This window comes from Nuphar pumila, chromosome 9, assembly GCF_984573655.1.
Source record: "Nuphar pumila chromosome 9, dmNupPumi1.hap1.1, whole genome shotgun sequence".
NCBI classification, from domain to species: Eukaryota; Viridiplantae; Streptophyta; class Magnoliopsida; order Nymphaeales; family Nymphaeaceae; genus Nuphar; species Nuphar pumila.
The window spans coordinates 20337013-20352987 of record NC_143257.1 but is presented as its reverse complement, the minus strand read 5'-3'; the positions used below and the strand labels follow the sequence as shown (position 1 = coordinate 20352987).

General features: G+C 40.1%; 1 protein-coding gene across 7 annotated transcripts in view; it reads left to right on the top strand.

Moving 5' to 3' along the window:
* Positions 1-256: 256 nt before the first annotated feature.
* The window catches only part of LOC149828481 (aromatic aminotransferase ISS1-like), a 64128-nt gene continuing 48409 nt past the window's right edge, over positions 257-15975 (top strand). For 3 of the 7 annotated variants that reach the window (XM_090017610.1, XM_090017608.1, XM_090017604.1), the window contains exons 1-4: positions 257-498; positions 2004-2083; positions 3109-3156; positions 6339-6467. In XM_090017610.1, the coding sequence (XP_089873736.1) occupies positions 2021-2083; positions 3109-3156; positions 6339-6467 (240 nt within the window). In that variant the 5' untranslated portion in view covers positions 257-498; positions 2004-2020. Of the gene's footprint in view, positions 610-1829; positions 1911-2000; positions 2084-3108; positions 3157-6338; positions 6468-15975 lie in introns of all 7 variants that reach the window. The other 4 variants (XM_090017609.1, XM_090017605.1, XM_090017606.1 and 1 more) reach the window with 3 other exon arrangements.

The window sequence follows — 15975 nt, the reverse complement described above, 5'->3', positions numbered from 1 at the left end:
TGATAATTTGGTTTCAACCCAGACCCAGATAATCCTAAATATATTTATCATGGATCTGACCCAAATTAGGACAAATTACCCTAAAACCGAAAATAGGTAGAAATAAGTTTAGTTCATGCAGTTTTAATTAACAAGGATAGAATAGGAATTTCGGACCACTTTAAAGCGTTCCTCACGGTTACATATTACGTGTAAATATGGGGTTCATCAGAAAAATTACCCTTTTTTAAAAGCTTGGCTTACTTTGCCGACATCGGTGTGTTTCAGAAATCGCTGAAAAAAAGTGCTGGTGGTCTGCAACTCTGCTTCTGTTGTCTGTCTGTTTCCACAGAAAAAAAAAATCGGGAACTTAGAGAAAACCAAAAAAGACGGCCGAGATCGCATCTTTTTCGCCGGTTTAACGGGTGGCCGTGTTTTCATCACTCAGACGAGCGGAGATTTTGCGTTTTCGGGAGAGGAAATTTTGCTGTTCGGAGTTCCGAATCTACGAAATTTCAGGTACAAAGGAAAAATGGAAGCCCGTGGAATTACTGAATAATTCGGGAGGTTTTTTTCCGGATTTTGCGGAAAACGTGGGTCTTTTTCCTTCATTCAATCGTGTTTCCAGGGGTAAGCTTTTTGGATTTTTGATTCGAAAGTTGAGAACTTTTGAGATCCCGAACAAAAAAGTTCCGCAGATTTGAAGAGAAGTTCAGATGTAGTGTTGTTCTTATTGATCTACGTCACGACTTTTGGTCTAAAATTGTGTTTCCAGTGGTCGTTCTTCGTAAATTCTTGATCTTTGGGGATCACTAGTGATGGAAAAAACGCATTGATCTATTGGAGAAATCTTTTGGGTTTTCGGTATCAGTTCGGGATTTTGCTCGAGACGTGATTTTGCTATTCGTTTTCAGCGTCTTCTTTGGTTCTTCGACTTGTCTCGATTCTAGAACTAAAAAAATCCAGTATTTGTATTACTTGGCCTATTTCCCGAAAATTTCGGAATTTCTCTTTCGGAACTAAAAATAAACGTGATTTAGTTCATAAATAGTTTTTTTCCCCTAAACTCTTTGTGAATCTATGAGATTTCGTTTCGGAATATAAGGTGAACTTGGTCTTATTGTCTTTACTAAAGACCAATCGGAAAACGTAGAGAAAACAGGAAAAATAAGGAGAAAATTACCTAAAGAAGTTTGTAGTCAGGGAAAGCATGATGAGAATTCAAAATTTGAACTTCTTGATCTCGAAGCTATACTTTGGATTTAATTTTGTCCTGAAAACTGAAACTAAGTTATTCTACGTCAAAAATTTCCTGTAATTTCAGTCACAAAGGTGTTCTATTTGTCTTCAAGTGTGTAACATTGTCTGTTCTTGGTAATAAGAAAGAAAAACACAGTTCTTATATGATTATCTGTTGTTGGGAGCTTGATGTAGAAATCCCAAGTCTGTATTTTTGTAGATTCTTGTTTGGATTTTGGATATCTACCTAAAACCAGGATAGTCTTTTCTGTATTCTTCTTCTGCTGAAATCCTGCATTTAGAGAAAGAGAGAGAGAGAGAGAGAGAGAGAGAGAGAGAGAGAGAGAGAGAGAGAGAGAGAGAGAGAGAGAGAGAGAGAGCACTCGCGTCTCAATTCTTCTGAGTTGAGAGAGAGAGAGAGGGTCAAATGGTGCTTGCGTTTCACTCTCAAGAGTTTTTAAAGATGTTTTGGTTTTGAATGGCTGAGGTTGTTGCGGGGATTTCCGTCATTTTGACTTATCGGTGTCGTGATCAGGGGTAGGTGGTTGCCATGGTTTTGGATTTACTAGTCCTTTTTGCTTTCCACTTTCCTTTTTACTTCCTTTGCCCAGAGATTCCTCCAAGTTACATTTCACCGAGGGGTTTCGACAGCCACCTTATTAGAGTCTCTCTCTCTCTCTCTTGTTTATAGGGTAAGCTAATGATTTTGCGATGCTTTGCTATTTTTATATTTGATCTCTCTCTCTCTCTCTCGGGTGTTTTAACATTCACCCAATCTGTAGCAGCTCTCAGTGTGGTCGGGATGGCAACATACGCAAATCTATCAAGGAGGGCTCTAGAGACCGAAACTCCAGTCATGGTCCAGGTGTGCCATCGTCGACTATAGACATCATGTCTCTGTTAGACAATTTTAATGGCAAAGAGTACTAATTTCTTTCTTTGGGTGCTTCGGTGTTTTTATTTCTGATTCTTGTGTCATTTGATAAGAAAGAACGATTCAGCTCTTACCATCTCGAGAAAATAGGCATGCCCATTCCTGGTGGCATAGAAAAGCTCATCATTGGCAAAGAATATACTGAATTTCTTGCTTTTCTTGGTATTTTAATATGGCTCCTTTTGTCACTTCTTTTTAAACGTCTCTCTTCGTGTGACCAAAAACATAAGATTTTCTTTGGCTCTCTCGAGTATCAAGATGGCTGAATGTCTGCTGGTCATCCTCACTTGCTCCTGCCTCACTAACCACGGCACCCACAGCCATGTTATGGTCACCACATCCCTTACTATATCTGCAATATCACCCGGACCCTCTACTTCCACAGGCTCAAATCAGCCTCCATGATGTCCAAACCCTGCAAAGCATGCATAAACACACACCCATAGCGGTTCAAGAAATAGGTTAATGAAATGTAGGGAATCCAAAGCCGAACATAGAATTACACTTAAAAGGCCAAGCATGCATGTTTGGATCAAAATTTTGACATGTTAGGAACAGAAACATGGTTGAACTTAGGCATATCCAAACATACACTTCGGATTGAAACGAGAAAGCAAACACAGATCTAAGCATGCTTAGGAATCAAAAAGGAAAAAATGCACCTGCGAGAACAAACATAACTGAAATGAACTTAGCAAAACACATGCAGGAGAAAATGGGACCATTCGCATGTATAGGCCACTTCAACAAATAAAAAACCTAGCTTATAAAGCCCCTGGTAAACCTAGCAGCCAGTTCAGGAGTCAGCGCTTGGTTTCTCCTTAAGAGTCCTTTGGTATCTAAGTAGTGCCTGTCTTCCTGAAAACCCCTAGTAATTCCTTCACATCTAGCCTAAGAAATTCTTCCTTTACAAATTCTTTTTTGTTGCATAAAGTATTTTTACATTATTCCTGCAGATACAACAATTGATACGTGGAATCAAGGGTGCAATCTCACTAGCACAGGTATTTAGGGAATTATCCAAGTCATTATATCTTTTTGCATTTTCCAAAAATGACATTTTGGTTGATGTCCTTAAGTTGAAAAGCTATCTGGTCAGAAAGCTTTTAATACTTATATCAAATTTGTGGCAAATACTTGAGTTGACATGTACATTGGATTGCTTGGCACGAAACACAATGTTTTTGAACTAATGTATTAACCAAGATAAAAGAGACCTTCATCTTGGTGTTTTCTGATGCAAATTGTTTGGTTCTAATTTTAATTAAGAAAACATGATATATAATAGCATCTTATTGGTCTTTTGATCTGGTAGCTGCATAAAATACTTCTCAGCCACTTATTTATTGTGCCGAAGCATTACACAACATATGTGATTGCACTTGCTCCAGTAAAAAATTTCCAGCCTGTAATCTTTGATCATTTTACTAGTCTCAATCATGAGAACATAAGCTAATATGAAATTTAGCTTGTGTGCTTCAGGGTATCACATCATCTGTTCATACTTGGAATTCTGAGAAAATCCTGAAACAATGTGCTGAATGAGTGGCAATATTCTTTTGGACGCTTTAGCTAAAAGGAAAATTGACAGTCGCTTCAAAAAGATTAAAGAGAAGGCAATTCTTTGGGTTCTGATTGTCTCAATCATGTGTCACAGACTTGTTTGTTTTATCTTTTAAGGATGAGCAGGAAATATCATGAAAGAAGATAAAATATATACGTGAAATGTAATTATTGGTTCTGTTTGGGAGCTGGGCGGTGGATGGGATTTGAGTTGGAAGTGAAAGCCCTCAATTCCTGGAATTGGCAGGTACTACCTCTAGGAGGTGGTACTTGCCAACTCCACTTTTGGGTGCAAATACAGAAGAGTAAGTCCTATAACTGCTTTCTTAATTCCTCAAATGTCTCCTCAATGCCTTTCTTCCGAATAATCATTGGCAGAGGAGTCTGGCCAAACTCCAATTCAATTCTTCAATTTCCAACCCGGCTGCTGGTACCAAACAAAGCCTTAATCTTTAATTGATGTAAGAAAATTAACATATTGCTCTACAGGTTGACTTTCTAGTTGACATATTTGAATATAGATGATCTACACACTCTGATCTTGTTTGAGATGAGCATGTGGATAGAGCAGCATTGAGGCTGCACTTAAATTCTAGCTTTAGATACTACTGGCTCACAACAGTCAGCACTTTCAGAAATTGTCTCTGTTTTGCCGAATTTTATCCAATTGTTCTAAGCGAATGAGTTTTATGGTCCTCTGCCCACGCAAAAATAAAAAGCTTTTAATAAAAGTCACAGATTCTTATAGATGGTCAAAGCCATAGTCAAATTACTAACCAAACATTTGCCCATCCATGAAAACCTATTCTGCTTGTAAATCTCCAGCCAACATATTAACAAGGGAAATTTTAAAAAGTTGCACTTCTCAAGGGCCTGACACCCAAACCATTGCCTTTGGACTTTATAGCTGGTGAACTAGGGCCTTGAGCTGTCCGTCACTGGACAATAGATCCTTTCTGCAATTCAAGAAACTATTCTCACTGCTAAGGAACAGATTAATTTGGCACTTTTTACCAACACCATAAATTGTCTGTCTCTTTCTGAATCTGACCCAACATCAGATGGCAGGTTTCTCAAGCTGGTCCATTCTTGGCCATCCAAGAATGTGGAAAAATTGCAAGAGAGGCCTCTTCGTGCTGTGAGTCCCCTGAGGACCTGATGGAGACCATTCCGTGTTTTAATTTATCAAACCTGCAACACCATGACCCTGACTTTTCCGACCCCGACTTTACTTGTAGTTGCACAATGAGCACATAAGATGTTCCAAGAACTTGTATCATACCTTGATGCTGGTGACTTTCCATGCCTGTAGAATATTGCCACCATCAAGACAACAGCATGATTGTGTTCCTCAGGGTTCTTGATGCCCTTTCTCCTTTTATCAGTAGAAATTTGAAGACATTGCAATCCATGATGCCCAATCCCTTGTCTCTTGCCTTATTAATTAGGTTCTTAAGCTTCATTTAACTCTGGCTACTCAGTTCTTTTGTTTGGAGGTGATGTGGAATTCATAGACTGGTTGGACTTTGTCTAGGAGTACTTCTGGTGGTGAAGGAAATATAACTTGAACCTCTCACATGAATGCACATACTATTCCTCCATGATGTCTAGCAATATGCTCATGAATAAACGACACAAAGATCCCTAGGTATCAAATGGGCAGGTTCACCTTTAATATCTTGATTCTCCTACTGGTGCATGTGACTCTATTCTGGGTGCTTGCTGTAAAAGTACCCATATAGATCCTCCATGTGATGTTCCCACGCTCTCTCAGCTACTGCAGGATTTGGACAGTAGGCTCTGAATGTTCATATACTGAACAACGTACCAACGGGGGCACCACTTGTTTGGTAGGAGCAATTAGTGCATGCCACCTCATGTTGGGACGTTGCAAGTTCAAATCCCAATATTATGATTGTATAACTGGTGGGGGTCCTGCCTAACCCAAGCTTGCCTTTCCCCAAAAAGAAAAAATGTGAACAACGATATGGAGCTAGGCTTTTGCAGAGCAAGATACTAGAGAAAAGGATCTTTCAGATGTAACAGGAGCAAAGATATAGAGCTAGGCTATTTCAGAGAGAGACAATGGAGAAAAGGACTTTTCAGATGTAACAGATCAGTGGAGGAGATAGCAACTTACCTCTGATCAAAGGGACATGGTATTAAATGGAGCCTATTATAATGCCATATATGAGCAAAAAAAATTCCAGTAAATGAGAGGAAAATATACCAGAAGAAAATGAAACATGAGCAATCTCCAGGGGAAGATTATATTCAAGTTATTGGTTGATTACATGGTAGTCTAACGGTGCTTCCTGTTTATGGTAACTTCGAGAATTATTCCATCAATCAAACATTGTAACTGTAATAATGAACATAACGGATGGATTCCATTATTAACAATAAATAATCGAGATGTATCAGGGCATTATATGCTTTTGCCTATGCCTTACTTCCCTAATAATGAACATAACGAATGGATTCCGTCATTAACAATAAATATTCGAGATGTATCAGTGCATTATATGCTTTTGTCTGTGCCTTCCCTAATAATTTGCAGCAGCATCATATTTATCATATTCTTCTTGAAGTTTCTTTGACTTTCATATTGATCATCGTACAGGGAGTAGTTTATTGGCAGCCACCAGAGCAGGCTTTAGAAAAGGTCAAAGAAGCTGTATGGCATCCCTCGACCAGCCAGTATGGTGCTGATGAAGGTCTTCCAGAACTTAGAGAGGCATTGACTGAAAAGGTATATGTTAAAATGGTATATTTTTTGGGAAGTCCTATGATTTCCCACTATGATGTCAATTTTGATGGATTGGCATGTGAGATACCAAATGACTTTCATTTATGATGTGCTCAGTCAATCTTACTGATGCTACTTTTTTAAGCTTAGTTTCACAATAAAATACCTACTAATCTATATGCAAGTAAACATAAGGCTGGGCAATTATCTGGAGGGTGCAGTTCAGAGAAAGTTTGTAATCCAGGGCATATTAGATGATGTGTACAAACTCGTTATTATATGCTTGGCCATTAGATACAAAAAGTAGATGATGTCAATACTGTAAAACAATAGTATTATATGATTGACAAGTAGATACTACATATATGGATGCAAAACAAAATTATATCATACTTTAAACTCAAATTTGTAAAACAGATTTCATGAATGTGAAAAGGACATGATGGCATACTGATTACGGAATTGTCTTAGCGTGTTCAGTTATTTGGATATGGTACGATATGCTCCCATAGTAGTTTTCTCTTTTGAGCCTCATGGTCATTTTATATTTAGCCATTTTTCAGAATAGTGAGTTGTCCTTTTTCTTTTCATTGAGTTCAAGAACAGGCACAAATATTTATATTTAATAAAAAACTTGATCCACAGGATCTATAAATGCATTATATTAAATCCCTATGAGGTTGAAGAACCAAATTACTTCTTAATAAGCTTTTAGGAAGTGTATGAAGCGTGATTACCTCAGAGAAGAAGCAAGCAACACATGGCCCCAAATAAACTATTATGGCCTGTGAGGGTATTTGCATTTTCCTCTAGCTTGTGACTTTATTGTACTTTCTCTAACAGTAATACAACAACAACAACAACAACTACTACTACTACGCCTTCATCCCAAAACAATTGGGGTCGGCGATATGAACCAAAAAAGAAAATCATTCTGGGTCTTCCACATGAATCTTTCTCCTCCAATCATTTCTATCCAATGCCATGTCCTCGGTGAGGTTCAAAGCATTCATATCCTTTCCTATCATCTTCATCCATGTCTTCTTAGGCCTACCCCGACCTCTTTTAACTAATATGTTTTCCCATTTTTCCATCCTTCTAACTGGAGCATCATTAGGCCTTCGCCGAATATGCCCAAACCACCGTAAACGATTCTCTCTCATCTTATTTTCAATGGGTGCAACGCCTACCTTCTTACGTATCTCCTCGTTTCGAATTTTATCTTTTATTGTATTTCCACACATCCATCTAAGTATACACATCTCAACTACACTCATTTTTTGAATATGATATCTCTTCGCAGCCCAACATTCAGTACCATATAGTAAAGCGGGCCTAATAGTCGTCCTATAAAACTTTTCCTTCAACCGCAATGGCATTCTACGATCGCACAACACTCCAGTTGTACTTTTCCATTTCATCCACCCAACCTTTATCCTATGATTTACATCTCCATCAATTTCTCCATACTCTTGAATGATAGATCCCAAATATTTGAAACCATCATCCACCGGTATTTCTTGCTCACCAAGCTTCACTACACTCCCATCACTACTTCGTTGCTTACTAAACCAACATTCCATATATTCTGTCTTACTCTTACTCAACTTAAAACCTCTTGCTTCCAATGTCTGTCTCCATAATTCTAACTTAGCATTAACCCCATCTCTAGACTCATCAATCCAAATGATATCATCAGTAAACAACATACACCACGACACATTTTCTTGAATTGATCTCGTAAGCTCATCCATCACTATAGCAAATAGGAAAGGGCTTAAAGCAGATCCTTGATGTAACCCAACCGTTATAGGAAAATTGGTTGTCACCCCTCCACAAGTGCCGACATTGGTTACTACTCCTTCATACATATCTTTAATTATACTAATGTACTTGAGAGAAACACCTTTCTTCATCATTGTCCACCAGAGAACATCCCTAGGTACTCTATCGTATGCCTTTTCCAAATCAATAAAAACCATATGCAAATCTTTGTTCCTCTCTCTATTTCTCTCAATAAGTTGTCTAAGAAGATGTATAGCTTCCATAGCTGTCCAGGCATAAAACCAAATTGATTCTCCGATATCATGACAACCTTCCTCAACCTAGACTCAATCACCCTCTCCCAAAGTTTCATAGTATGACTCATGAGTTTTATACCACGATAGTTTGCGCAATCTTGTATATCACCCTTATTCTTATATAGAGGCACTAAAGTACTCTTCCTCCACTCATTAGGCATCTTATTTGTCTGCCAAATCTTGTTAAAAAGATTTGTCAACCATTCTAAACCTTTCTCTCCCAAGCATTTCCAAGCCTCGATAGGTATACCATCTGGGCGAACTGCCCTTCTTGATTTCATTTTCTTCAAAGCCTCTGCAATTTCTTTCTTTTGAATCTTGCGCATGAAGTCACAATTCATCTCATGAAAAGGAATGGATGTAAAACCCGAATTTAAAAAAAAAAAAAATTTATCGGACCCGGGCCGGGTCGGGTCCGGACCCGACCCAGGCCCATTGTCGTTAGGGTTTTTAAAAAAACCCGACACAGGAGGTCTTTCCCCTGTGCGCCGCAACCCCCCCCCCCCCCCTTTTTCAACCCGATAAGGATGGAAATCGGGGTTTCCCGATTTCACGCATCCTCCCCCGAGCTCTTTAAGAGCACCAGTGGAGGACAAGGGGAGGCACACCTCCCCCTTGCATCTCCTTCTTCCCTGCGCACGCCTCTAGTGCCGCCGCTGCTGCAACCCCCACCAACGCCGATCGACGACGCCGACCATCGTCGTCGGCCTCTTCCCAGGTACGTCGCCTCCTCCCTTCACCTCTCTCTCTGTCATCTCGCCGGAAGGCACGACAGGAGGCCGTTGGCCCCTGTCGTGCCCTCCCTCTTCACCTCCCTCTTTTTCCCCCTTCTTAGGGGTTCGCAGGGAGGCCGACAGGCTGCGCACGACCCCTACCGCGCCCTGCGTATCCATCAGAGGCCGACAGGGGGCCTACGGGGCCCCTGTCTACTCCTTCTCTTCCCTGTGAGAGATCGGGCGACCGACAGGAGGTCGGTCGTCCCCCTGTCTCCCGACCCCTCTTCTTTTAAAACCCAGCAGGGGCCGATGGCCCCTGCCATTTCTTTTTAAGCCCGACAGGGGCCTTTGGCCCCTGTCACCCTCCCCTCTGCCATGATCTGCGAAGGGGTCGACAGGAGGCTGATGGCTCCTGCCGCTCCGATCCCTCTTTCGTCGGCAGGGGCTAGCCCTCTGCCCCTTCGGTGCTGACGGCAGGGGCTGCCTCCCCTGTTGTTTTGCTGCCATCGGTAGGGGCTCGACCCCTGCCGATTCGCCACCGTCGGCAGGGGCTCAACCCCTGCCGAATCGCTGCCGTCGGCAGGGGCTCGACCCCTGCCATTTCACTGCCGTCGGCAGGGGCTCGACCCCTGCCGATTCGCTGCCGTCGGCAGGGGCGCGACCCCTGCCGCTTCGTTGCTATCGGCAGGGGCTGCCCCCCCTGTCGATTCGCTGTCGTTGGCAGGGGCTTTTCCCCCTGACGCTTCGCCGCTGTCGGCAGGGGCTCGCCCCCTGCCGCCTTAGTGCCGTGGGCAAGGACTCGTCCCCTGTCGCCTAATTCTACCAATGCCCCAGTCGCACCATTAATTATATTAGCAAAATTGAATATTAAACACTCTTGCATATTTACGCAACAGGTCCCGATCGTGCTCCGCGGCGCAACCCTCGTATTATCCTCACGCGTAGGCGTACGCAGCTGCACGACATTCCGAGGTAGGGTAAAGTCGTACAAAGGGCAATAAATGAACCTATTTAAGTTGAAATAATTAAGATGCCCATGCTAGACATGCTTAGAGTTATATGGCTTCTGAAATGCGTATTTTCTTGTTTTGCATGTTCATGGGTTGAGGTTCAATTTCATTCTTCGATTATTATTTTGTGTAGTTGTTTATGAATTTGAGGTGTGGTTTCGTATTTCTTGAAATACATACGCCCTTGTTTGCTTGCACATTTCCTTTGAGTGAGGTACGACTTCGTGTCTCGTGTATTACTTATGACCTTATGTGTTTGCCTATCTAAGTGGTCAAGGTATGGTTTTGGTACCTCGTGTGTTACTTATGCGTTTTTCCCTCGATGTGCAGCATCACAAGTCAAGAGTTATTTGTTGACATGTTATAACCTGCATATGCTCACACTCATGGTAAATATGTACTTACATAAATGTAGTCTTGTGCCTATCCTGTTACCACTTGTTTTCAAAACACTAGAAGTTGCACTTGTGCGCTATAGTTCTTTTAAAGAGGATTTCCTTCTGCGAACCCAGTGCTCTTCAAATGGCACAACTTTTGCAAAGTTAAGTTTTAAGTCCTGTCGGATTTCGAAGTTGCATATAGGCCCTCCCAGGTCAACACACTTGGGAGAACTATTTTATAACCCCGATTCGAGTTGCGACCGAATTCGAATAACCCCGATCAGGGGCATGAGCCTATAGATGAGTGGGGTTCTGTTGAAGGACCCATTCTTTATTTATCAATCTAGTGTCACATGTCGATACTAAGATAAATTTTGGATGTAAGATTGATAGTGTTGTCTTGTGTGAATGACTTAATATGGCATTATGGCTTTTAATGATGATTTGTGCCAAATGAGCACTCCTATATTCTTTGAATTGTTATGAAGTTGTGTGTTGGGTATTCTTTTTGAGAAGCCCACAGACCTCCCTGGTTCAGTATAGCGTACTTTTAGACATGCACAACATGTTAAGTACTTTGTTGATCGGACGAGAGATCCGAGATGACCTTGCATCATGAAATATGAAAAATGTTGTTGAAGTGAATTCAAGACTTATCTTGCCAGGCTGTGTTGTATTAATTCTTTTGCAGATAATATCTGTTGGGGTTTCTTTTGTGGAACCATATCCCTTTCATCGTAGTCGTACTTATGACATGTACGACCGTACTTTTTGACAAGTACATCTTCTTACGTTGCGATGATTGGATGAGTAGGTTGTGGCAACCTCGATGGGTGCAAATAACAAAATGTTGTGATCACCTAAATAAGTGATGTTTTCGCCTTCACCGGCAAAATACTCGAGTTTGGTCGAAAGACCAGAGTATGTAGAATGGGTCTTCAGTTAGCTACCCCTGATGTACTCATTCGAATCGCTGACTCCTGTCAGGAGAGAGGACAGGAAAGTACAAAACTTCGATGGACAGGCCATTAATGGTAGTTACGAGCAAAAGACTCGGCTTCCTCAGTCATCGGAGTTAGGGGAATGTGACTACCATAATTATCCTAGGTGGTAGCTCTTCATGTTTGGGATGCATCCATTGTTTATGCTGCTTTGGGATTTCTCTCTTGGTCACCGACCGTCCCCTTAGGTGCGGACTCAGTCAGCTATCCGGGTTATCATAAAATACATAGCATAATAAACCCCCGGTTCAGTCTAGGCTGTTTCTAGAGTCGTGCCTTGTGCGTACCCGCTTGGTCAGTTAATATCGAAACATAATCTGATCGCAATGTGTTCCGTTATGCACGTATGAAAGTTATAGGGTACAACAAGTTCAATACTTATGGAATTGTGTGTGTGGTTGATGACGCATTGTATTTTGCTAGTTAACTTTCTTGTGCAGTGCTTTGCTTGTAATAGTTAGCCTACTTGTGCCAGTAAAATGCTTGTAATAATTTTAGCATTGTGCTCATGATAGTTGCTCTGTGAATCTGTTGAAATTAAATTGCTATATAATTGTCTGTCTACTTGACATATTAAATTATTCTGCTTAATTATGTTCAATATTGTCATGTCTGTGCACCTACCAGTTTTTAGCGAAACTGACCCATTTTATGGGCAGGTAATGGATAGGTAATACAGTCTGCGATGGCACGATGACGTGATGAGGTCAAGATAGAGCTCTTTCCCTGACGTTTCGCTCCTGAGAACATGTTGGTAAATTTGGTATAAAGTGTGTTTCAAAATTTCTCTTTTATTAAACCGTGAGTTAATAAAACTGTTTTGGTAAGCTTCTTCTTGGTTTCAACAAACGAATTCTCAATTATTAAAACTCTATTTCTAAACCATTTGATTTCAATGGTTGTGCGGGATTTGACAAAGGAAAGTTTACGCTGTAATGCGCTCAAGGTCCATTGACTTGCGATTTTAAAAATATCATTTTCCGCTGAAGTATTATTTAAACTCTGATTATTGTATGATTTCAAAGCTTTCTAAACTATTCTAAAAGTTACAAGTCCTGGATTTTTGGGGCGTTACAATGGAGAAGTCTCCAAGATCCTGAGCATGACTTCCATTAAATAGCTTATCAAAATAATCTTTCCATCTCTCCTTAATCTCTTCATCTTTGACTAAAACCCTTTGCGTTTCATCTTTGATACATCTAACCATACCCAGATCCCTCGATTTTCTATCTCTCATCTTTGCAAGCCTATAAATATCCTTCTCGCCCTCTTTGCTATCCAACTTGTCATAAACCTCCTTATATACCTTATCCCTCGCGTTTCGAACTACTTTTTTAGCTTCCTTCTTTGCAATCATATACTTCTCCAAATTCTCATTATCACGACTCTTACTTAGATTTCTATAACACTCTTTTTTAACCTTAATAGCTAATTTGACATCCTCATTCCACCATGATGTATCTTTACCTAGCGGTGCACCGCCTTTAGACTCACAAAATACCTCCTTAGCCACCTTTCTCATGCCACCCGCTATCTTATTCCACATTGATTCTGAATCCTCCTCGAGACACCAATCAACTTCCTTAACTACCTGCTCTACAAACATACCTTGTTTAGCTCATTTCAGTGCCCACCACTTAATTCTAGGATCTATCTCATGTCTATCCCTTTTGCGGCATTGTCTAATTCTAAGATCTAAAATTAAGACTCTATGTTGTGTAACTACACTTTCTCTCAGTATAACCTTACAATCGATGCAACAACCCCTATCTCTCTTTCTAAGTAGGAAAAAATCTATCTGACTCGTATTAACCCCACTTTTAAATGTTACTAGGGGAGACTCCCTCTTCGTAAACCAAGTGTTTGCTAAGATCATATCATAGGACAAACCAAAATCTAAAATCCTTTCTCAATTTTCGTTTCTTTCTCCTATACCATAGCCTCCATGGATACTCTCAAATCCATCCCTACTAATGCCTACATGTCCATTAAGGTCACCGCCAATGAAAAGCTTTTATCCATAAGATATCCCTTGTACTACTCCATCTAAATCTTTCCAAAATTGACGCTTAATGGAATCATCTAAACCTACTTGATGTGCATAAATACTAATAATATTAATAATATCCGTACCTAATACTAATTTAATAAGTAAAATCCTATCACCCTTCCTACGGACCTCAACTATTTAATAAGTAAATTCTCTAACAGTAATGATGATCAATATTTTAATTTTTCAATTTCATTATCAAAATATGTTTATATATAGCCACATTTTTCATAATGAAATCAAATATATGGAGAGAGAGAGAGAGAGAGAGAGAGAGAGAGAGAGAGAGAGAGAGAGAGAGAGAGAGAGAGAGAGATTTACTTTGGTATCCTAGAGGATACCATAGTCTTTATAGAGACATTTTTAGTCAATTAGACCATGTAGATGTTTTATCATGGTTTGTTTAGTAAGAAACATGTTTTAGGTCTATTTTTATAAAAATTGATTTTTTTGTGAAGTTTTGACTGATGACTGAAAATTCTTTTGGAAACCTGAAGACATATCTATTGAAAGTATATGTAATATAGAGTAGTATAAACATGTGTAAAGTAAGTTTATAAAGTTATTATGTACCTACCCTATAGTGAAGGGGTATACTTGTCTTTTATATTTTCTTTTAATGTACTCTAAAGGGGGTCGACCCTTTTTAATATGTAAGAGAGTTCTCTCACGACAGAGCATGATAATGAATATTTGTTCTCTCCTATCTTGAGTCTCCTCTAACCCTAACCTCTCTCTTGGTGGATGCAAGGCATATCATGCAGTTTGATTGGGTTTTAGTGTTTGTTGAAGTGTTTTCAATGCTTCTAGTAGTGAAATTAGCAGTAGAGTCGATGTTATAGCTTAGCTTGGCTACTGTAGGTGGACATATTTTGCAGCAGAGTTGCATTTGTAAACCACATCGTGTAGATTTGGTCATGCTTGGGTGCTACCAGAGTGGTTTTGTTTTGTTTTTTGTTCTCATTCCTGCTTGGTAGGGGCAGTCTGTGAGGTTCTTGGTGGAAATAAATGTTTGCACATTGAAATTTGTGTTGGTATACTGTTGTATTCTCTATCTTGGACCTTGGTTTATTGTAGTTGTTTAGTGCGTGTAGTTGGGGGTTGTGTAAACTATGGAGAAAGAGGGAATTCAAATTATTCCAGTGAAATTGAATCCAAGAGGTGGAGGTAGGTCTGGAGGACGAGGAGAGATGGGATTTGGTGGAAGAGGTGACCTTAGTTTTGTTCAGTGTCACTATTGCAAGGGCTTTGGTCATATAAAAAATTATTGTCCCATTCTCAAGAAAAAGAGATGTGGTGCATATGCAGTTTCAATTGAGGGTGAGGGCGTAATGCCCAAGGTTGAGCAGTCAATTGGTTCTTCATCAGTTGGTGGTGAAGTGATGAGTAGTGGGTAGCTTCAGAGATTGGAACATGTTCAGCAACATATTCAGTATCAGATCTAGCAACTGCAGTTTCTTGCTCAGTCAACCATTGTCCCTTCTTTTTCTTGCACTCCTGCCTCTTCTTTTGGTTCTGCTTTCTCAGGTATCTCAGGCCCTTCCTCTGGTTGGTTGATATAACATCTCATGAGTTTGTCCTTATTGACTGTCATCTCTGCAGTGGCATCTTTCACACTGTAGATGGTTCGTCTATACCTGTTTTCCAAAGTAGGTTCAATTATTTTCGATTCTTATCCTGGTAGTAAATTCAATCTTTCTCAAGTTTATCATGTTCCATCAAACTTAACTGTAATGTTATCTTCTCCTCTATTGGTTGTGTTGTGCAAGATCAGTTGTCAGGAAAGAAGATTAAGATTGGCCATAGAAAATGAGATATGTACTATCTGAATTTGATTGATATGAGGGAGCAGAGGGAAGTTGGAACTGGATATGGAGCTTTAGTTTTGGATGAGTTTGTTTGGGCCTTGTCATTCAAGTCTAGTGATAGGTAATCAGGAAGTCCTTTTGACTTAGTACATTCAGATATATTATAACGCCCCAAAATTTCAAACTTGCGAACCTTTCAGAAAACTGGCAAGAGACTAGAAGAAAATCTCTTTCCTTTCAGAGTTTATGAAATCAACGGAAGATAATTCTTTTGTTGAATTTAGAAAGGCAAGCTGACAACTTTAGGCACGTTAGCTAAAAGAGCCAAAAAGTACAAAATTCGGATATCCAAAGGAAAACCTATGACAAAACCCAAAAACGTCTAGGACGCGAGCTAAGAGCAGGAAAAAGGAAATCTTGAAGCCATCTTGCCATCGTGCCATCGCCAGTGGTGTACCTAATCAT